General features: G+C 35.2%; 1 protein-coding gene across 1 annotated transcript; it reads right to left on the bottom strand.

Annotated features, from left to right (window-relative positions):
- Nucleotides 1–20286: 20286 nt before the first annotated feature.
- Nucleotides 20287–21069, bottom strand: LOC145676618 (uncharacterized). Its single transcript, XM_081747451.1, has one exon. It carries the CDS (start codon nt 21067–21069, stop codon nt 20287–20289), a length of 783 nt encoding a protein of 260 aa, XP_081603577.1.
- Between the last annotated feature and the right edge of the window lie 563 nt (nt 21070–21632).

A 21632-nucleotide genomic window follows, 5' to 3' on the forward strand; every position in this document is an offset into this window, starting at 1 on the left:
CTAACACCTTATTTCAAATATGATGCATATTTAAAGTAACTTCAAATTTTTTTGTTTTAGTTTGTAAATTCTTGCACTCACTGGTAAGCGTTGGCGAGAGACAAAAAAAAAGTTTATCTGTTAATCGAATAGTTGAAAACCGTTTATTTGTTAATCGAATAGTTGAAAACCGGATAAAGTTTTACGGTTAACCGTGAAAGTTGATCACTTTGATTTTAAATTATATTTTAAAATTTTTTTGATTGAAATTTGTTTTGAAATTTTTGTTTCAAATTTTTTTTGAATTTTTTTGTTTCAAAATTTTGGTTACAATTTTTTTTAGTTTGATTTTTTTCGTTTCAAAATATTGCTTCAAACTTTTTTGTTTTGAAAATTCTTTGGTTTGAAAATTTTATCGTTTCAAAATTTTTGTTTGAAAATTTTTCGTTTCAAAATTTTTGTTTGAAAATTTTGTTTGATTTTTTTTGAAAATGTTTTGTTTGAAAATTTTTGGTTTGAAATTTTTCTTTTGAAAATTTTTTAGTTTCAAGATTTTCGTTGAAAAGTTTTCGTTTCAAATTTTGTTTTGAAAACTTTGGTTTGATTTTTTTAGTTTGAAAGTTGAAAAAAAGTTTTAAATGCCATGAATCTTTATTTTCAAAGTTTCCACCTAATTCCTAGAGAATATTGACCAGGGACCTCGTCGCGCATCAAAACCAAATCATCGATCACGTGACCGTACTACACCCGAAGGGTCCTACCAAATTGAATGGGGATACCCGTCCATACCTTATAACCTTATCAAATAGGATAAATTGAGTCAATAACCGAACACGTGGTTGTACTAAAAAATTTGGCAATAGGACCACCGAAAAATATTGAGGTCCTGCACTATGCTTAAATTGGACAATTTCCAAAATTGAAGGGGTGTACCCCTTGCCAAATTTTAAGAAGGGTGCATCAATATGATAGGAAATGGACTCCTGTAATCATATAAGGTAATAGGATCTCATCAAAGGGGATTTAATGGACCAAAAACCAAACACGTGGTACAACGTATTTCTTACGTTTATATTTTGGCAATTTTGTACCTTTAAAACGGAACGAGGTGGACTATCCAAATTTATCATAATACATATTGAGGTCCTATACTATAATACCAAATTTTTAAATTTGACATTTTCCAAAATTTAAGGGGTGGGCCAAGGTACCCCTCTCAAAATTTCAAAGGGTGCACCAATGTACCCATGTCTTATGATAGATAATGGACCCCTATACATGACCATATAACTATATAAGGTAGTAGGACCTCATCAAAGGGGGATAAAATGAACCAAAAACCAAACATGTGGTACAACGTATTGCTTACGTTTATATTTTGGCAATTTTTTACCCATGAAAGGGAACAAGGTGGACCATCCAAATTTATAGTGATACATACTAGGGTTCTATACTATAATAACAAATGTTTAAATTGGACAATTTCCAAAATTTAAGGGGCGGGCCAAAGTACCCCTCTCAAATTTTTAAAGGGGTGCACTAATATACCCATGTCTTATGAAAGCTAATGGATCCCTGTATACGCCCATATAACCATATGGGATAACAACACCTCATAAAAGGGGAGAAATTAGGTCAAAACCTCCGAAATTTGAATTTTTGGCATTTTTTTTTACCCATGAAACGGAACGACATAGACCCCCAATACTGGTAGAGGTACATACTATGGTTCTAGGCTACCACACCAAATTTTTAGATTTGGCAATTTCCAAAATTTAAGGGGGTGGTCCTAGGTAGCCCTGCCAAAATTTAGGGGGTGGTCCAAGGTACCTTTGCCAAAATTTAGAGGGGGTGGTCCTATGTCCCATATGTCATTGACCCCGGGCCAAGATCATTGACCTTTGACCTATGACGTCACAAAGGTCGGGGTCAAAGTCCAAAACGCGATCAGGTGCTGCAATTACTACTACATCCGACTTTGTTACGCATCAATTTCACTCCGCATCCACTGCTCTAAACATTTTAGACAATTCCTACATAATACACTACACACTTTTTGATGTAAAATTTAAGAAGTATAATATTACTGTTTTCAACATTCACAATGTTTTCCCATCCTATTTCGTTCATTGATAGATCTACATCACTAACAGAATTACTAAAGGATATATCAATACAGTGTTCCCGAGAGAAAATACTGTCTTCGATTGAGGACTCTCAATTTGTATCAACCTTCCTATTACTTGTTGTAAATGAATTCTAATACCGACATCTCTTTCGCTTTTGCTTTCCAAAGCCTTCTTATTTGGTTTAAACTTTTCTGCAGTTGCTGTTAGTATTCTTGTTCGAACACTACTCTTTTTCCCACGGTTGGTTTTATTAAGAGGGGTAGGCAGCCTTCGGATAAAGACGGATATTCTGAGTGGTTACTAAAGTAGTGGAAGATATTGCTCCAAAATATAACAAATGAAGTTTCTTGGATAGCTAATGTAAGCGAGCTTTAAGGCAGAAGCTCTGATGAACCATGGTCCATACCCTCAGATGTGCCAGCAACATTCCGTGCGGTAAGGTTATCTATAATTTTCGTTGGTAAGACGGTGCGTTACTGTGCAACGACTGATTTGGACGGTCATTTACTGAAGATATCAGGTATTAATCTTCTGTAAAAGGAACACTGTTGAAAGGGTATTTTACAGCCTTTTAAAATTCAGATATGATATTCTATTGTGTCGTAGCACAGGGGTATACCCGTCCTATAAGCTCATCATTAGAACGAGGAGAAATAGTTTTTTCTTGGATTATTAATCAGCCAGTCATTGCACACCCGATTGTAATGGGTCTTCAGAGGTCCACAAACCGAAACTTCCAACAGTTGCAGTTTGTGACTGAAATTCGGAGAAAATGTTCATAACACGCCATTTTGTTAAGCATTCTCTACTTCAATGATATTTACGTGTTTTTGTGGTATTAAAGGAGCAATATGGTTGGATTTTCTTTCGAATATTTTGAAATTTGGTTAATGTGTTCTAAACAAACGCCAAATATCTCAGCAATTATCCATCCAGTGATCCTTGCTAATGTCCAGCTATGAGGTGGTATTTTCTTCAGGAAGAAATCCTTGTACCCTACTCTCGAATATAGAAAAACTGGAGGAATGCTATTCTTAACTGCATTGAAGGTACACCTTGTCTCAAAAAGGTTGAGCGCATTCTTTATTGGTGTTTTGAGGCAAAAATTTTCTAAGTCCAGCTTCGGGTATCTTCGGGAAAAAGTAAGCCAGGTTCGAACCTCCAAGCCAGCCTTTGCAATCGGGAAAAAGTTTGCAGATGTGTTTTTCTTCTTTTAAATATAATAAGACTTGTTACCAAGTGTTTAAAAAAGCAACATTGATTGAAATACTTAATGATACAATATTTCGAAACCTTTGCACAAATGTGAGCACATGCTTGTTTGTCATTTAGCTTTCTATACGTAATGGAACATTTAAATACGTTAAAGAATCTTTCCATATGTAAAAGAATGCTCAAAGTTAAGAAATAGAACATAATTATCGCCTGAGTACTAAAATAAAAGTCAAAGTAGAACAGAAACAGCGTTTGTAATGGATATGAATGTCATAATTATCTTGAGATCCGTTATACATCGCTAGAAGCTTAGTTCTAGAAGTCCTTGTGTTAGCTCATTGGTAAGCTGTCGTATTTCAAATCATAAGGTTGTGAGTTCGAATCCCATCTGGGTCAATACTTTTTTAAAATTATATTTTCCGCAATGCATGAAAAATTATATAAAATAATTACATTAAAATACATAAGTTGTTTATATATAACATAATAATTGCAGAACATAGTAATTATTATGTTTAAAATATAACATCTGAGATAATTTTCACAGTAGGTCGTTATTATATATGAGAATGTTAAATACAAGTTAGGAAAATCGTTTAATAGCAATAAATAAGTTATGTAGTGTATTTATTTGCAGCTATTTGTCATACAGATTTAACTTCTCAATATTCTCATTACAGTATGTTATTTATATTCGTGAAATACAGTATATTCCTACGGATATAGAAAGTGTATAAACAGAGTATCCAAAGTCGTATCCTGCTTCAAGACACATAACTTTTCCCGATCCCCTTAACGTCACGGGAAGAAACACAAATTCTCTTTTGAACGGAATGTCATTACTTAGAGTCTCATTCGAATACGTTGAATATGCTTTTGTGTATTCATCTCTCTCTCTCTCTCTCTCTCTCTCTCTTTCGCTTTGTTTATGTGTGTGTGTGTGTTGCGGAATATCCCAAGTTGAATACAACATTTGCAAAGTATATGAGCATCATTGTCATCGAATACCAGAAATTGAAAGTCGTGTTTCTTCAGGTTAGGTTTGCGTGTTCATGTTAGACACTCATGTTAAACACTCACGTCAAATCTATACAGAATATGTTTGCACTGGCAACCACGAAGCTATTTAGCATCATAGGGCCCTCCACCGAACAGTGTTGAATTATCTTAAAGTTTATAAATTACGACAATGGATTAAAATTTGAAACACGATTTCTGCCATATAACACCCTTCGCAATATTAGATGCGTTTCAATGCATTAGCTGGTAAATTTACCCAAACCTCTTATCCTCTCTTACATCACGATCAGAAATTGCTCAGATACGAAGAAGAAGCTAAAACCTTTGCTTCCTAATTATAGGAGATTTTCACACCTCTATCATTCACTTAGCATTTTAATTATCATCCTGTAGACCATTTCAACTTCAATTCACCACATATTCATCTTCAACCCAACATATCTACTCACAAAGCACTCACTACCTTCATGTCTACTACGCAAATCACTAATGTCATCTTTCATAAATGTTATAATCAGTTTCTGCGTCTCCTCAACTGCATCCATAAGCAGTATAATACCACCACGCCATCTTGTCTGGTAATCTTTAATTTAGAAAATTCATTTCATGACGTGTAGCGTTAGGGTTTGCTTTCAAAAAAGCCACATTTTCGCCTTCTTATCGCATATATCCGTTTTATTTACAATTTCTTGTTTGGCTACCGTACTTAAGAATACATTAATCAACAGTCATATCAAACAATATTTATGCACTCAGGCATATCTAAGGCTCTTTACTTTCACCCTCTTTATATCTACTTTATGTTGTTGATATGCCTCTTCCTCCACAAAATATTCAGTTATTTCCATACGCTGATGATACAACTTTTCTTGCAATTTGCCGTATTATTCACTAAATAAACAACGCCTTACAACCAATAATACACACTTTTGTTCTGTGGTGTAATAAACGGCGACTGAAATCCAATGCTGCTTAAACCCAAACTACAGTATTTCTGCCTCCTAAGAAACGCTCCAGATTTCACAGTAATTCACACTTACTTCCATCACTGTTAACGACAATCGTCTTAGAATCTCCAAAACCGTTAATACTTAAGACACACCATAGATAGATACCTCAGATGGAATACTATGTCCAGGACATCAACAAAAAGGCATATAGTCGACTCAATCTATTAAAACGACTTACTCGCACAACCTGGAGTATTTCTGCGAAGCTACTCTTAAGCACTTATATAGTCATTCTTCGACCTGTGCTTAGTTACGGCCATACCGTTGGGTTTCGGCAGCTACCCGGTTTTATCAAAAACATAAGGTTCTCGAACATCACACACTCAGAATTCTATACCACATCAAACTCCCAAGCTCTGCTCCAGAGCTCTATGCTCGCGTGACTTTTCCATACATTTGGTTCCATGTAGAAAAACTTTGCCTCAAATACGTCCGGAATGCTCAGTCCTCATCATCCACTCCTCTCCGATTCCACCAACGCCCATATCAATTTTTATATCGTTCACAGCATCAGTCATTCTACCTCTTCCTCCTCTTTACAATGTATCATTATCCCTTACCACCGACTCATCAAGATCTTCCTCTAATCAGAAAGTATTTCTCTATCACCCTCCGCACAATATCATACAATCATATTCTACACAATAATTCCTTTGTCACTAACAAGTTTCCCACTTCCTTTGATTAATGCTTTAAGCAGCCCCCAAGGGAGAAGAATAACCTAAATCCGTCATTTTACAATATCTTATAGTTTGTCTCGTCCAAATGCAGCTCATCTCATAGATATTTCACTCATCAACGCAATATGATGAAATGTAAATCCAAATACTTTCATCATGATGTCTATCATTCATTGTACAATTTCTTTTCTCCATCGTCATTATGATTACGATTGTAAAGACAGTAATGTTCTATTTACTTACGTTTTTATGACATAAAGTTATTATAAATTGTTGAAAATCCCTTAGACCATGTCTAACTCCTTTCTCGCAGTACCCGTGACTTCTCTTTCCCCCCGTGGAAGGCATAACCCTCGAGCGGGTAGTTAGCTAAAACAAACATGCGCCATACCTTTACGTTATAATTTCACTTATGATGTTATTTCTAAATGGTGTTTTATAGGTAATTTGTGTCTTGAAGCAACATAGAGTTCTTTGTTTTATACTTTTATCACAAGACTGAAGTCGCTGTGAAACCGAAAGTAAAATTTTGCTCAAATATGTACCCCCTTGGCACTTTCAGATAACGAAATTTTTATAAAATTCCGTATCAGGGAGCCAACAAAAATATAGGGGAAAAGTGTGAGGTGTGTTAAAGTTGGAGATGTGGGACAGTGATATATCTCTCTCGTGATTTGTGTTAAGTCATACTGGTTGCTAGCAGATCTGTTGGCAACATTTAATGAGCATTGCTACCAGGTTCTGAACGTGCACAAGGTTTTAGAAGCAAAGATAAATTTTCCTTCACCGCTGATAACTATTATGTGAGATGTATATTATAAAAATATTCGACAATATGAAGAGGTAGTAGAGAGTCTAATATAAGAGTAGAGACTTAGGTATTGAAAGTATATTTAGAACATTTTTGTATGATTCAAATACCAGAGTTCGTGGCTTTATAGTGACAGTAGTAAAAGTGGGTATACAGGGAGGATTATAGCATGATGAATTGTGGAGGATTGGGACACTGTCCCACTCCTTTCTACTCACAAGTGTGAAAACATTAGGTAGCTTTATTATAACTCCTGTGTTTCCGCCTGGCTAACGGTATATTTATTTAGTATTTTTCACATGTGTTTCAGAAAAATGCCACGAAGTGGAAGAAGGTAAACCTAGACTACATACAAACAGCAAACAGTGATATTCTGCAAGCCGTAAAGATAGTATTAGAGAAAATGAAGAGTATACGAGAGTTAGCAAGAGAACACAACATATCGAAATCAGCCTTTGCTAGACATATTAAAAAGTGCAAGGAAGACTCAAATAGAGATGCTGTAATATTTCAAGAAAATCTTTATTTGTGGGAAACTCTCCTTACTGCAAGTAAGATGAGCTATGTGCTCAGAACGAGGCGCGGACGAACTTTGACTCACGCATACAAAAATGCCTTGAAGAAGAATATGCCGGAATCTTAAACTTTGCACAAAAGTGCGGGATATGGCTGCCTTAATGGCTTTATGGAGCATTCCCCTCAGTTATCACTGCGATCTCTGGATTCAAAAGTTTATCAAGAAGTACCAGCCTCAATAAGCAGACTTTTTGAACAATTTGAAGTTAGCATATGAGAAATGTAACTTCACTCTGAAGTGTACTTTTAACTGTGATCAAACTGGATTTCGCACCGTACACACAACGCCACGTGTAATAGCTTCACGAGGACAGAAACAAGTCGGACAGGTAACTTGAGGGGATCGTGCTGAACAAGTGACAGTCCTATGTACCTTCAATGCAGTTAGGAATAGCATTCCTCCAGTTTTTCTACATTCGAGAGTAGGGTACTAGGATTTCTTCCTAAAGAAAATACCACCTCATAGCTTGACATTAGCAAGGATCACTGGATGGATGATTGCTGAGATATTTGGTGTTAGTTTAGAACACATTAACCAAATTTCAAAATATTCGAAAGAAAATCCAATCATATTGCTCCTCTAACACCACGAAACCACGTAAATATCATTGAAGTAGAGAATGCTTACCAAAATGGCATGTTATGAACGTTTTCTTATAATTGAGGTCACAAAATGCAACTGTTGGAAGTTTCGGTTTGTGGACCTCTGAAGACCCATTACAATCGGGTGTACAATGACTGGCTGATTAATAATCCAAGAAAAAACTATTTCTCCTCGTTCTATTGATGAGTTTATAGGACGGGTATACCCCTGTGCTACGACACAATAGAATATCGTATCTGAATTTAAAAAAAGGCTGTAAAATACCCTTTCAACAGTGTTCCTTTTACAGAAGACTAATACCTGATATCTTCAGTAAATGACCGTCCAAATCCCTCGTTGAACAGAAACGCACCGTCTCACCAACGAAAATTATAGACAACCTTACCGCACGGAATATTGCTGGCACATCTGAGGGTATGGACAATGGGTCATCAGAGCTTCTGCCTGAATGCTCGCTTACATTAGCTATCCAAGAAACTACATTTGTTATATTTTGAAGCAATATTTTCCACTACGTTAGTAACCACTCAGAATATCCGTCCTTATCCGAAGGCTGCCTACCCCCTTAAAAAAACCAACAGTGGGAAAAAGAGAAGTGGTCGAACAGGAATACTAACAGCAACTGCAGAAAAGATTAAACCAAATAAGAAGGCTTTGCAAAGCTAAAGCGAAAGAGATGTCGGTATTAGAATTCATTTACAACAAGTAATAGGAAGGTTGATACAAATTCAGAGTCCTCAATCGAAGACAGTATTTTCTCTCGAGAACACTGTGTTCATATATCCTTTACTAATTCTGTTAGTGATGTAGATCTATCAATGAACGAAATAGGATGGGAAAACATTAATGTGAATGTTGAAAACAGTAATAATATACTTCTTAAATTTTACATCAAAAAGTGTGTAGTGTATTATGTAGGAATTGTCTAAAATGTTTAGAGCAGTGGATGCGAAGTGAAAAGGATGCGTAACAAAGAAGGATGTTCTAAATTTGTTTCTCGTAAACAGCAGATACTAGTTCGGTTGAGCTTCAAAATATAGTTCTGAAATTAACTTATCCTGTCATGGGTAAGGTAACAGTACGTGTGCAGTCTTCGTATTCGTTTTGCCTTAACCTTTATGCATATAACATTCATTAAACAGTAACCTTTAGAATAGAGATTATTCTTGTCCTCTTGTAATTAAATTAATTTCATATTCGCTGTATACTGTCCCAGAAAAGTCGAACTCGACTACGATAACGTGTGCATTGCTTTGTTGGCGTATTTTCTTTTCTTTTTAATTCTAATTTTCGGCTTTAACCCTATTTTTGGATTTAATAAAAAAAAAAGCAAAATTATTGTCACACAGGAAAGTGGTAAGATGCCTGCTTACCTTTATTGGCAGAACTATTATTCTTATTCTCAAACTAAAATATTTAGAAGGATGATAGCGTAGTACACAATGTTGTTTAATCACTTTCAGTATAACAATATAATATACTGTATTTCTCGCCACTTTGCTTTATTTCTGAATATCATTTCAGTCTGTCCTATTACTCTCTAGGGTCGACAGGAACGAGACAATTCGGGTGGTGCCTAAAAGAATTCAATATTTTCAGAGTACTTCAACTTAAAACGCAGTTAGTTTATATATATACAGAATGAATCAAAAGTCTAGACACGGTGGAATAACTCAAGAACTTAACCTTGAATCGAAAAACAAAAAACACGTGTTTAGTAATATTAAAAAACTATCTGGCGAAATCAAACTTGAATTTCTAGACCCACCCTCTGCGGCTGGGGTGGGGTCAACTTTGAAATTTCAATTTCAAATAGAAACCCCAATCTTTGATTGCACATTTGGATTCTGCGGCCCAAACTATGTAAGGTTTCATCAACACTTTTCCGTCGATGCATACTATGGCGCTATAATCGGCGAAAGTAAATTATCTGTTTGGGATAAAAAAAGAAAAACATTTTGCTGTTAGACCGTCAATTGTTACTAACAGTTCCGTCACCGTTAAGGACCTGCCACTTATAAACGAATCGTTCAAGTGAACGTCGCTTTAGCGTGTGAATGAACGAACGAGCAATGCATCCCAATGTTGCAATCCCATGTCATGTGTCACTAAACGTGTTATAATTCACACGTCCATACATTGCATGTGAGAAGAGAAAACAATAATGAAATGAATACGCACATACACACACACACACACAGGTATCACTTCTTGTACAAATACTCCACTATAATGCGGAAATTACAGGTTACGCCTATAATCTTCGTCATGTCTATCCCGAACAAAAGGTCGATCAACGTACTTAAGAGGCCTCCATGCCTCGAAATTAAGGTGGTGCCATACATACGTATTGAAATGTGCACTCTGTTCACACAATGCTCTTTAATATTAACTCATTTAGTTTTGAAATTATATTTGAACGGCATAATCAAATCTTGTCTAGGGTCCGATGTGATCAATTTGTTGATGACACATTATAGACATTTAAAAATTAAAGGATGAAAGGATTAAAAATAAAAAGAAAAAATACTACAACAGACTACTACTACTACCACTACTACTGCTATTAGTACTACTACAATACTACTATTACTACAACTATTACTACTAATGGTAGATTTACTACTACTACTACAGCTGCTACTAGTTCAATTACTATTACTACTACAACTAATGCTATAATTCCTATTACTACTGATACTACTACTACTACTAGCAGATAATATAACATGCAATAATAATAATAATAATAATAACAAAAAGAAGAAAAGAAAGAATTCGATAATATCAACTATCTAAAACTATGCGAGACCGCGAGCAGTATCGTGAGACTACTCGTACAAGTCAGCCGAAACGATGGCGAAAATCTTCATGATGCCGTCGCTTCGGGGGACGATGTCCTGCCACTGCTGGGCCGAAGACAACCGTCTGTCTCATAGCTGCCGTTCCTGAACAGCGCCGGGCCCGTGACGGTGTCCGCTGCAAAGCCGACAAATAGGCATCCGCTTTTGAACCAGCACTAGCTCACCCTTTTCGCTGCTGCCACCCAATAACCGACGACGGTCGGACGATCTTCGTCGGAAATTGTTCATGGGGAACATCTCGGTTCCTAAACCTAATAGAGGTTCGAATCCCACTTTCAACTGTAGGTCCACTCTCTCGCGTCCCACTGCGGAAAAGGAACGCTAAACACCCTAACAAGCCCAATAGTCACATATTTTATTTTGTTTTTTGGTCGCATATATACTTATTTCACAATGTCCACAGCATTGAAGTTAATTAAAATTCATATAGGAAGTTCTCCTGATTTCGCCATTAAGGCGCCACGTCACACAGCGACAACGATGTTTCGACTAAATCTTATACAGGCTTGTGCGCAGAATCCGACTCTGCAATAAGAAAAAAAAAGGTTCCATTTCAAATGTCTCAGCTAACCCCACTTAGCGGTAGGATGCGTTATCGTGTTTGGTACCATTGAATAACTTTGTTGATCCGACGCGTATTTCCCAAAATATTGCACCGTGTACAGATGGTCGGAGCTAACATCAAGCTCATGAACGAAGAGGGGAGTATCTAATTTCGCCGATTACAGCGCGATATCACACATCGACGAGAAAGTTTTGATTATACCTTACACTATTTGCGATGTAGTCTCCGAATCTTCAATAAAATATTGGAGTTTCCATTTGAAAAATCAATGCCCGCCACTCCCTTCCAGAAGGTGGAGTTAGAGTGTTGCGTTTGATATAATCGGATAGCTTCTTGAAACATACTGAATATCTTTTTTTTTTTTGCGCATTTTTGATTAGAAGTGTTCTTCTCCAGTTACTCTACCGTGCCCAAACTTTTGGTTCGCCCGTTATTTCAAACATAAATTAGCTTGACACTTACAAACTATTTTTGATAATTTCACACCATTCGAACATTTGCACATTATAGGGCCAATTCTACACTATCCTGATATCTTTTAATCGTCAGATAAGGTAACACTGGTCGCAAGGTCATGTGTGTCATGTCGTACTGGTCGCAAATAATTTTGTGTAAGATGAGATCTACTACCGCGACAAGGTTGGATCATTCCGATAATTTATCTTTATCAGAGAATGGTGCAATCCACCCTAATGAATGTCATATTTTAGCGATTAGGAAACAATTATATCAATATATTTTCATCTCAGACACACAAGTCAAAAACACCAAGGTGCAATAAGCAGATACTTCAATAGCTATACTTTTTTTTTTAATTTTCCATTTACTTTTAATTGTTTTACTTTTCTTCCCTCTACTTGCTGCTTTTGAATTTTCTGGTTTGCAACACTGATACTTCCCGAAGACCGAATGAAGAAGATGTGCCTCTCACTGCGTCTTCTGTCTAGTGTGTAGTGTGCTTTTTTCCAGTGACGAGAAGGAACAGAGAATTGAACCAAAACCTAATATTGTAATAATATTACAATAAGAGTAATATTAGTAATGTTACATTGTTATTGAAACTTGTAACAGAGGAGAGGCGCTTTTACTATTTTTGATCTAATGTCGTTAAGAAGAATAAAGGTATGATATATCCATGAATCTGTGAGATGTATTTCAGTTTTCTCTTTTGGTGAATTTTGGCAAGTTTATGTAATTTATACATTATTTCAAACAATGACATTCCTAGGCTTGTGATCATAAATTTGCATGCAAACAAAAACATTTGTATATGTAAAGAAGCAGTTCTTGTTTTCATTATCAGTGCATTTTTAGAACAAAAGCTCAGTTGTCTAAAAATGACTTACAGAGCTTCATATTGTATCTTCGTGAGAGACTGTAAAATTTATTAAGAAATCTGGTTGCTGGACACTACTTGTGTATAATTATCAATTTCTTGTAGTGTATTTTTTTCTGTGTAAAGTATTTTTGAAAATAAAATAACTACTTACATAGCACAGCATTAATATTTAGAAAGAAACTTTTTCATAAAATGAAATAACAACTTCATTTCTTTGTAATGAAGAAACTTGATGTATTTCGAGTTCTAGAAACTTGAGTATTTGGAGCTCACAAATTTTGTCAATGTCAACGTGTGTTCTTTTATCTTGCTTTGATTCTAGATGTAAAAAGTTTGAATTGAAGTATATATCTATTACGTATGTATCTTCCTAATAAACTTCTAAAGTGTACCAACAGTATATATAAACATTTAAAAACAAAATAATACAACTCTTGTATCTTTCAACACAAAACCCCACAATTTGCAGACAAATAAAACCGGTTTTCAAGCTTCTAAATAGTTTTGTAATTTATTTCGTACTTTCTTTCTACTTGTTTAAGAGCATGTAGGTTAAGAGATAATACGAGCAGCAAATTTAAACGCATAAAGAAGTACGAAGGTACTAGCAAATGGCTCCACGACACCACGTATGGAGGATATCTTAGCGAACCATTCTGACTTTTTTAATCCCTTCTACGTAGCGAAAATCAAAGAACGCTGAAATACGTATTTGTTTATTTTAAATGAGAGGTTCAAATTACATGTGTGTAACCTTAAAAGTTTACCTCAGATTTAGCGAAACTCACCGTATTTTTTTTATTTTATTTATTTATTTTTTTATTTATTTATTTTTAGGTGAGGTTTAACTGGATTGTTGACGGAACTTGCACAATACAATATTTTAAAGTTTTTGTTTGCAAATAAACCTACATGTGTTTTATTTTCTGGTTATAATCACCATAATTTGCATCGTTGGTTTCTCGAGCAATGAAGAATTCGTATTTTCCATTGAACCGATGTTCAACGTAGTAGGACTTTGCTAGTAGTAGTTTGTAATTCCCATCTAAGCGCTTCACATCGTTTGGACTTAACAGTACAAATTCTCAAGACTGCGTTTCGTTCAGTTTGACGAGCTGTCGTGATTGTCTAGTAAAGTTTTCAATTTTACTAGAACCTCTAAACGTTTGGGTTTATTTATCTTTACAAGCAATTCGTAAGGGGGGAATAGAGTTCGATTCCAAGACCTTTGGCATGCAGTACAACTGCGTTTACCACTCGATCATCTGTCTTATGTGATAAGCAGCCTCTTATTAGACTTTTATATTTAAAATATCAACTTGGTCCAAATTTGATTACCAGTAGTTCGCTAATGGTATATTTCCACAAGGCGAGTATAGGCTCCTTCTAAAGGTCTTACTAAATACTATTGAAAAATATAATAAAAACTCAAACATCGTTTTTTTTTAAAAAAAAAAAACAAGTATTTTTTTTGCATATTTGCGTATTTTTCCCGTAGACGATAATGTTTATTCCAAATTCAATTTTCGCGCCTCTATTTGCCCATTACCCAAAGAAGTATATACAGAATTCGCGACGACAAGAGATTTTGATCTGAATAGTAACACGAATTCCCTGCTTTTAATCGACTTTAATTTATTCGTGAATATGGTTTTCGTCTGTTAATATTGATCCCAGATATTTGAAAGTATTCACTTTATCAAAAGTATTATTCCATATTTTTACGCATCCATGAGTTGCCGTATTACGATCCTGACGAACTTCCATGTATTTAGTTTTCTCTGCATTTACTCTAAACCTATGACCCTGTAAGCGTTTAATAAGACCTCTGCATTTTAGGGATGGTATCGAGACGAGACGAGACGAGACTTTGTACAGTCTCGGTCTCGTCTCGGTTGATAAACAGCGGTCTCGATCTCGTCTCGAGTCAAAAATCGCCGTCTCGCTCTCGGTCTTGTCTCGGTCAACAGATGCTTGTCTCGATCTCGGTCTCGGTCTCGACGGCCAAGTCTCGGTCTCGTCTCGAAAGTCTCGAAATAAATTTGTGAAAGTGTTACATTGTACAGTCTGTCGTTTCCCCTTCTTATTTTAGCCTTCATTCTTGACTATTACGGAATGGTGTACCTCTTCATAGCTAATTTGCTAGCGCTAGTGCTTTCCATGCGTGTTCTAGGTTTAATCATCAGTGGGTATATCATACCTAGGATAAAACCCTAGTAGTAACCCATATTTCACTTTCAGCAATAGACTTTGTCTCACATAGCCTCAGTACTGCCTATACAATTCAACTCTATTAAATTAACTCCAGTACTATACAGTAGTTTATTTCCTACTTTTGAATCAGAAATGTTCAATATCTCCTAACGGATAACGCAACACGTATCATCACGAATGTATTTAATCGTACCGAAATTGAAATTTTACAATTTCTCACTTATTATCCAATACATTCTGCTTTGACTGTCATTTTAATAACAGAATATAACGTTCATTATCTTAACAAATAGGGTAAATTATTACTACAATATATTTTGTTTCAAATTGATCAAATGATGTATTACTGTTTCACTTCTCCGTGTATAATTGACACTTTATAGCACGAACTTCCTGAACCTTGTGGTGGGAGCTACTTCACTCATCTTTGCTATGTGTGATCTCGAATTGGATTACCAAACAAGTTAGATTCAAAGTCCGATGTTTCGCATAGTTTGCGTCTCACTTTCAATACATTCTTAAGGTCGTAATGCATTACATAAGCATATATCCAATACCCTAACTAGGCAGGAGTAACTGGGGCAGTGCCCCTGGGCCCTCACCCATAAGGGCCACGAAAAAAACAGTACGGCTTACAAAATTCCTACTCTGAGAACTGAATAAAGAATAATACATGAGAAATTGAAAAATTTACTGCTCTAATTTGAATAAATTGCCATGGATACTGCAGACCTGTTTGTACGCCAGGGAAAAAGTCACCCCTCGGTGGCGACGAAATTAGCTTTGGGGGCCCACAAAGTTATTGTTACTCAACTAAGTAGGACAAAACACTAAATTGTTTCCTTTCGGAAATATCTTGTTTTAGTCTCCATACTACTCTTCGCAGTAGTTTAAGTATAAAAAAGTTTAAATATATATATATATATATGTATATATATATATTACTCTTATTAACCATAGAATTTTAATAATGTCATACATAGACATAAGTAGAAATTTATTTCGGGGGAGGGGATCCAAAGCTTTTCGGGGTAGTACAAATTCAATATGAGGACAAACTGTATTAAAATTTGTAAAATCGCCCCTAAAATTAGGTAACATTTACAGAAAAGTCGGGATTTCAAGGGAGGAGGAGTTTGGGCCCCAAAATCTACTTCCTGCGCGTCCCTGATGTCACATATCTTTCCATGTAGCTACATTGAAATGTTAATAAATTATTGCCACATTTTATTTGTAAACACTGATACCGGAAAAACGACAGTTTATTTTAGTGTATGTTTGATTTTTGCCATTTGTTTATAATACAAAAATATGAGAGGGGGCCTCATGTTGTTAATCAGTCCCGGGGTCCCAAGTACCTACGGTACGCACTGTATATATACTTTTTCTTGCACCTAGCAATATGAATAATTCCAAATTGTCATATATTTTCGTGTTTGTAGTGGAGCAAAATGAATCTGCTATTATTTTGGACATAATTACCAAGATTATGCAAAATAAAAGAAAAAAAGAAAATAAATTTTAAACACCATAATTTTGTGTGCTACTAATTAAGAATTATCTTTGTCTTCCGTTCAACATTAACTGGTTTTGTATTACCTACGTAAAGCAGAAATGTCTTTCTCTTTCATCATACGAGCGGTTGCAGTAAAATAAGAAGAGATCTTATATATACAATTTTAAAAATAATTTTAAAAAAGCTCAAGAGTTAGGTTTTATTTTTCGAATTGAAAATTGCGGTTTTGAATCATTTATTTTAAAGAACAACTTCTTTATTATTATGATTACTATTATTTTAACTTCACATTTACAAACTAGAAAGTAAAAAACAACAACAGATTTAGAAACTACATAAACTGACTTGGAACTGCAAATGTCTTAATATTCGGGATTTTTTTTTTTTGTAATGAAGAAACGTAATGTGTATTTTATATATTTTTCAATATTTTACAGTACGTTTCTTGAGCCTTTGGAATAACGGACAGTTCTTGAGCTCCTTCAGATAAGTGCATGCATATATGTACAAAAACATGGATCCTTCTTGATAAACAGTGACATGACACGTTATGCTTTACATGAGAATAATTTAGTGTTAACAAATGTTATAGAAGAAATACACACGAAAAATATTTATAGCTATATAAACAAAAATAGGCCACTTTTAACTGCAAAATCTACTTAAAATATGTTTACTACTATATTAGTGGCTTTCACTGATTCCATTGAGCCCCTTTTCTCTCTGCCCAGTTACTGAGAGGGCACTGTTTTTCAAGAACTTCGGAAGAAACTGAATGCAGATTTCCATAATGTAGCATGGTTGCTTGTTTCCAGAGCATGAAAACATTATTCGAATTTGTCAATTTATTCCGACGTTATTGCCGCCCTCCAAATAAAAATCTAGCGCTAGAAAGCACTTTTTTCTCAACTACAATATACTACTATTTATAATTCAACACTTTATTTTCTTGATTTGATAACCTTCAAAACTAATCTTACGAATATTTTTTTGTAATTTATTCTTTGAAAACTATTCTGACGAATTATGGTTAGTCTTTGTATTGTATCTTAATCTACCAAAATCCTTTCAGTTTGAATTCCGTACAGAAACTTATATTAATTATTTCACGATTAGCAATAATTCTACATAATATTGATTTCATTACTTCTTCAACGACAAGCAGCAGAAGTCCTAATATATTCTGCTAAGAACTGACCAATTTGTTTCAATGTTATCGATATACAGGGTGTCCCAAAAGTAATGTGAAAGATGAAACCACAGTTAACAAGAAAAAAGTTTATATGTCATATAGTCCGAAAGTGGACAGGGGCAGAGCTAGACAGATTCAAATAGTAGAAGGGGGAAATCAACTTTACACTTAGGGAATAGAACCGCCTTGAAAGTGCATGTGAACATTTACGCAACACACCGGAAGTGACGGAATGCATTTGAAACTCACGATTAGCACGTTGCATAGATGTGGGACGACAGCACTTTAAACATTATCTGTAGGTACGTTTATTGTTAGCACGTATGGCCTAGTAGTTTGTAGTTGTATTCTGTATAAGATACGTTACAAATATGTATGTCGTTGTGGATTCTGCCTGTTATTTTATTACATGACATGACCAGTTATACTTGTTCGTATGTCTACCCTCCCTCTGCAAGTTTCTATCTGGTATACCGCTTTCCATTGCCCCCTGAGACTATGCAATCATGCTAAATAATTTTTGCTTTGACTCCCCTTGTAGATGTGCGTGCAATCGTGCCATACATAACATTTTTTTCTGTGTGATTTTCATCTGCACTGCGCAGTTTCATTACCCCTGCCGTGCAGACATTCGGTGTATCCCTAAATGACGTATGGAGAAACTCTGGCTCAGTTAGGTAACAAGCTTTTAACATGTCAAGCCAATATGATTTTTATGTATTTTTGAACCTCCTTCCTAGCTTCTATCGTCATCCCGGTAGGCAGGTGTGAAGTTCCTTTCCCCCCACTTTCGGAGCTGTCCAGCTCCGCCCCTATCCATTTCCGATGTATATGTCATATAAAGATTTTTCCTTGTTTTGGTGCCAGAAATCTGTGGTTTTAAATTTTACAATTACCTTTGGGACACCCTGTATTTCATTAATGCACTTTTAGTTTTTTTAAATCTCTGTATCTACCCAATACACTGGATCTACCTCTGTTTAGAAGAAATCTTAACACTGTACTAATAAATGTCGTTCGTTTATACAAATCTAAATTACTAATATTTTAAGAAACAGAGGCTATGTAGGGGCAACAAAATATTACTGTATCTTATATATACAGACTTGTCAAAAAAAAAAGTCACCCACCTTTCTTTGTAAAGCCTTCTGTGGAATTTATCCGAATATGAATTTTCTTTGACCGATTGAAATTCTTTTTTAAAGATAAAATTATTAGTGTCCTATGCAAGGGTGCTATTTTTTTTTAACAGATAGGTATCAGGTTTTTTGAACATGACTATGTAAAACATGTCGACTGCATTTGAAATACACACATACTTCACAATAACTCAACAATATAATACAATAATGTATAACAATACTTCAAATAATACGTACAATCTCCAACACTACTACGAATGTCTCGAAAGTTAAGGCGGTTGAATGTGTTTATGTGTGAATGTGTTGTGTGGTTGCTTTAGAATAATTTACAAGTTTTTAGATCTTTACACGTTCTTCTAGACAGTATTATATAACAAATTATATGTGGTGAAACAACTCTTAAGATATTGAATTGCATCAAAAGTGAATTCGAACTATAATGTTATTTCAATAACAAATAACGATCTCTATACATATAACTACTATTTTTACATATTTGTAATTAATTCAATTATTTTATACTATTAAAACAATAATTAACAAATATAAGGTCGTGCTAACAATTATTATGATTAAAAGGAGCAATTTATAATTTTAATACTCAAGAGGAACATAATGCAGAAATCCAGAAGAATCCACACTTTACTCCAGTTACAAAAAATGGAAACAATTTACAATTTACAATCTTCACATTTATAACAGACTATACTAGTGGCACTACTTATGGATACATTAAATAGATGTCTCACAATTATTACATTCCTTTACTTGTGGCGATGGTTAGTGTACAGTGTTTATAGTTCTACATTCTCATCATTAAACTTTTAACAAACTTTACAAATTTCAATAAATGTTGTATGGACAATAATAAGATGTTTAACATGACCGTCGCTACCATGAACAATTTAATTGATTCAATGTTTAATTGTGTACAATTTATAGTGATGTAGTTGACTGGAACTTAAAGTTCAACTTGTATAATAATACCTATAAACAGTAATAAAGTAAGTAATTTTACTTTATCCATAAATCTTGATATGCTCTTTTATTTTTTCTGCTAAGTTACACGTTATCCAAGAATTGATGCACAGAAGACCTCGTGCTGATTCATCATTTAGTCTTGTCCGGTGTTTTGTGATGGTGAGTCCTGCGGGAACAGATGTTGCAGAGATGCTGAAAAAGTCTCTAGCCATTTTCGCCATAACAGGAAACCGTTTTGCATTGCAATTCCACCATTGTAATATATCTTCGTCAGCGGTGCATCGAGGCAGAGCTAAGTATTGGTCAAGTTCCTTTCTCCAGCTCTCACCCATTACTACTGATTGAGAAGAGCTAGGAGAAGTCAAATCTTTTCTTTTGTAAAGAACATGTAGATCTATTATGTCGTCATCATATTCGCTTCGAATATTTGTTTCAGATTGTTGTGAAGACTATAAATCGAGTACTTGACGAGTGTAGTTGTCATAATATTGACGATATAGTGTTTCAAACTTCATGAGAGATGATTCTAACATCTCTTTTCCCCATGAGGTCATTCCAAATGTTTCTACTTTATATCTTGGATCAAGTATCAATACAGCACAATAGATCCAGTTCGTAAGATGGTAATGTTTAAGCATTTTCGAGTGAGCGGCTTGAATTGCCAACAAAATTTTCTCTTCAATTTCGTTCCTTTTAGCACTTGCTCCCATATCATTCGCAAGAGATTCTAGCTTATCGAGAAGCAAGTTAAAAGATACAACAACCAATGGAATGGTCACATAGGTCTCACCGCCTAATTTTGTTGAAACTACAGTGAATTTTTTCAGAATTCTATAAACTCTATCTAAGGGTTCCCATTCTGAGTCCGTGATCTTAAAGATTTGCAATTCCAAATTAGCATCGCACAAAACATTTAATGCAGATCTAACTTTCAACGCTAAACCTATCATGTCATGAGTGGAATGCCATCTTGTTGGCACATCAATAATTGGATTGATTGGGTTCACTGCTGTAGCTTCACGTGAACTGCGAAACTTATTTTTAAGCTGCTCAGATCTTCTGATTTTTGTAAATAATGTTCTAATTTTACAGATTGCAGTTCTGCTGTCTTCCATGTTCTGTTCGTCTTCATCTTCATCTTCTTCGGGAGCGGTACGATCTTCATCAAAATCATCGTCCAGAGAAAGAATATGAAGAAAATCCTGAACAGCAAGGTTCAAAATATGCGCCATACAGCGAAAATGTTGATCTTCTCGATAAAAGTTTTCCAACAAATATGATAACTCCGTCATAAACGTTGTGTTTGCTGCTGTGTTGTCTACTGTAATTCCTAAAAGCTTTTCTTGAAGATTAAAATTCTGCAAAGACCTATGAAATAACGTAGCAATATCTTTCCCTGTATGTTGTCCATGTGAAGGAACAAAATCAACAACATGAAGAGGACAGTTTCCTGTAGTAGTGCCGGAATCAGGAAGAGTAAAGTTGAGCAGCGCATTAACATCAAATTTCTGGTGAAATTAAACAAAACATCGATGGAATGTTATGCAATGTTAAAAGAGGTGTATGGTGATAATGCTATGTCACATGCGTGAGTTTTCGAATGGCACACACGATTTTCAGAAGGTTGGGAGAAGGTTGAAGATGATGAATGACCCGGCCGCCCTTTATGGATTTTCCAGTATGACCCCGAGACTAATCCATGAACTGGAAGACTCCCACATCGCCATGGATAAAGCACGAATGAGCAAGTCGAAAGTGAAGGCAATGCTCATCGTTTTTTTTTCGATATCAGGGG

This window comes from Thermobia domestica, unplaced genomic scaffold, assembly GCF_964235325.1.
Source record: "Thermobia domestica unplaced genomic scaffold, izTheDome1.hap1.1 HAP1_SCAFFOLD_245, whole genome shotgun sequence".
Lineage (NCBI taxonomy): Eukaryota > Metazoa > Arthropoda > Insecta > Zygentoma > Lepismatidae > Thermobia > Thermobia domestica.

What these genes read in the sequence shown, in the direction of transcription:
- LOC145676618 (XM_081747451.1), bottom strand. Translation starts at nt 21,069, where the DNA reads ATGGCGCATATTTTGAACCTTGCTGTTCAGGATTTTCTTCATATTCTT.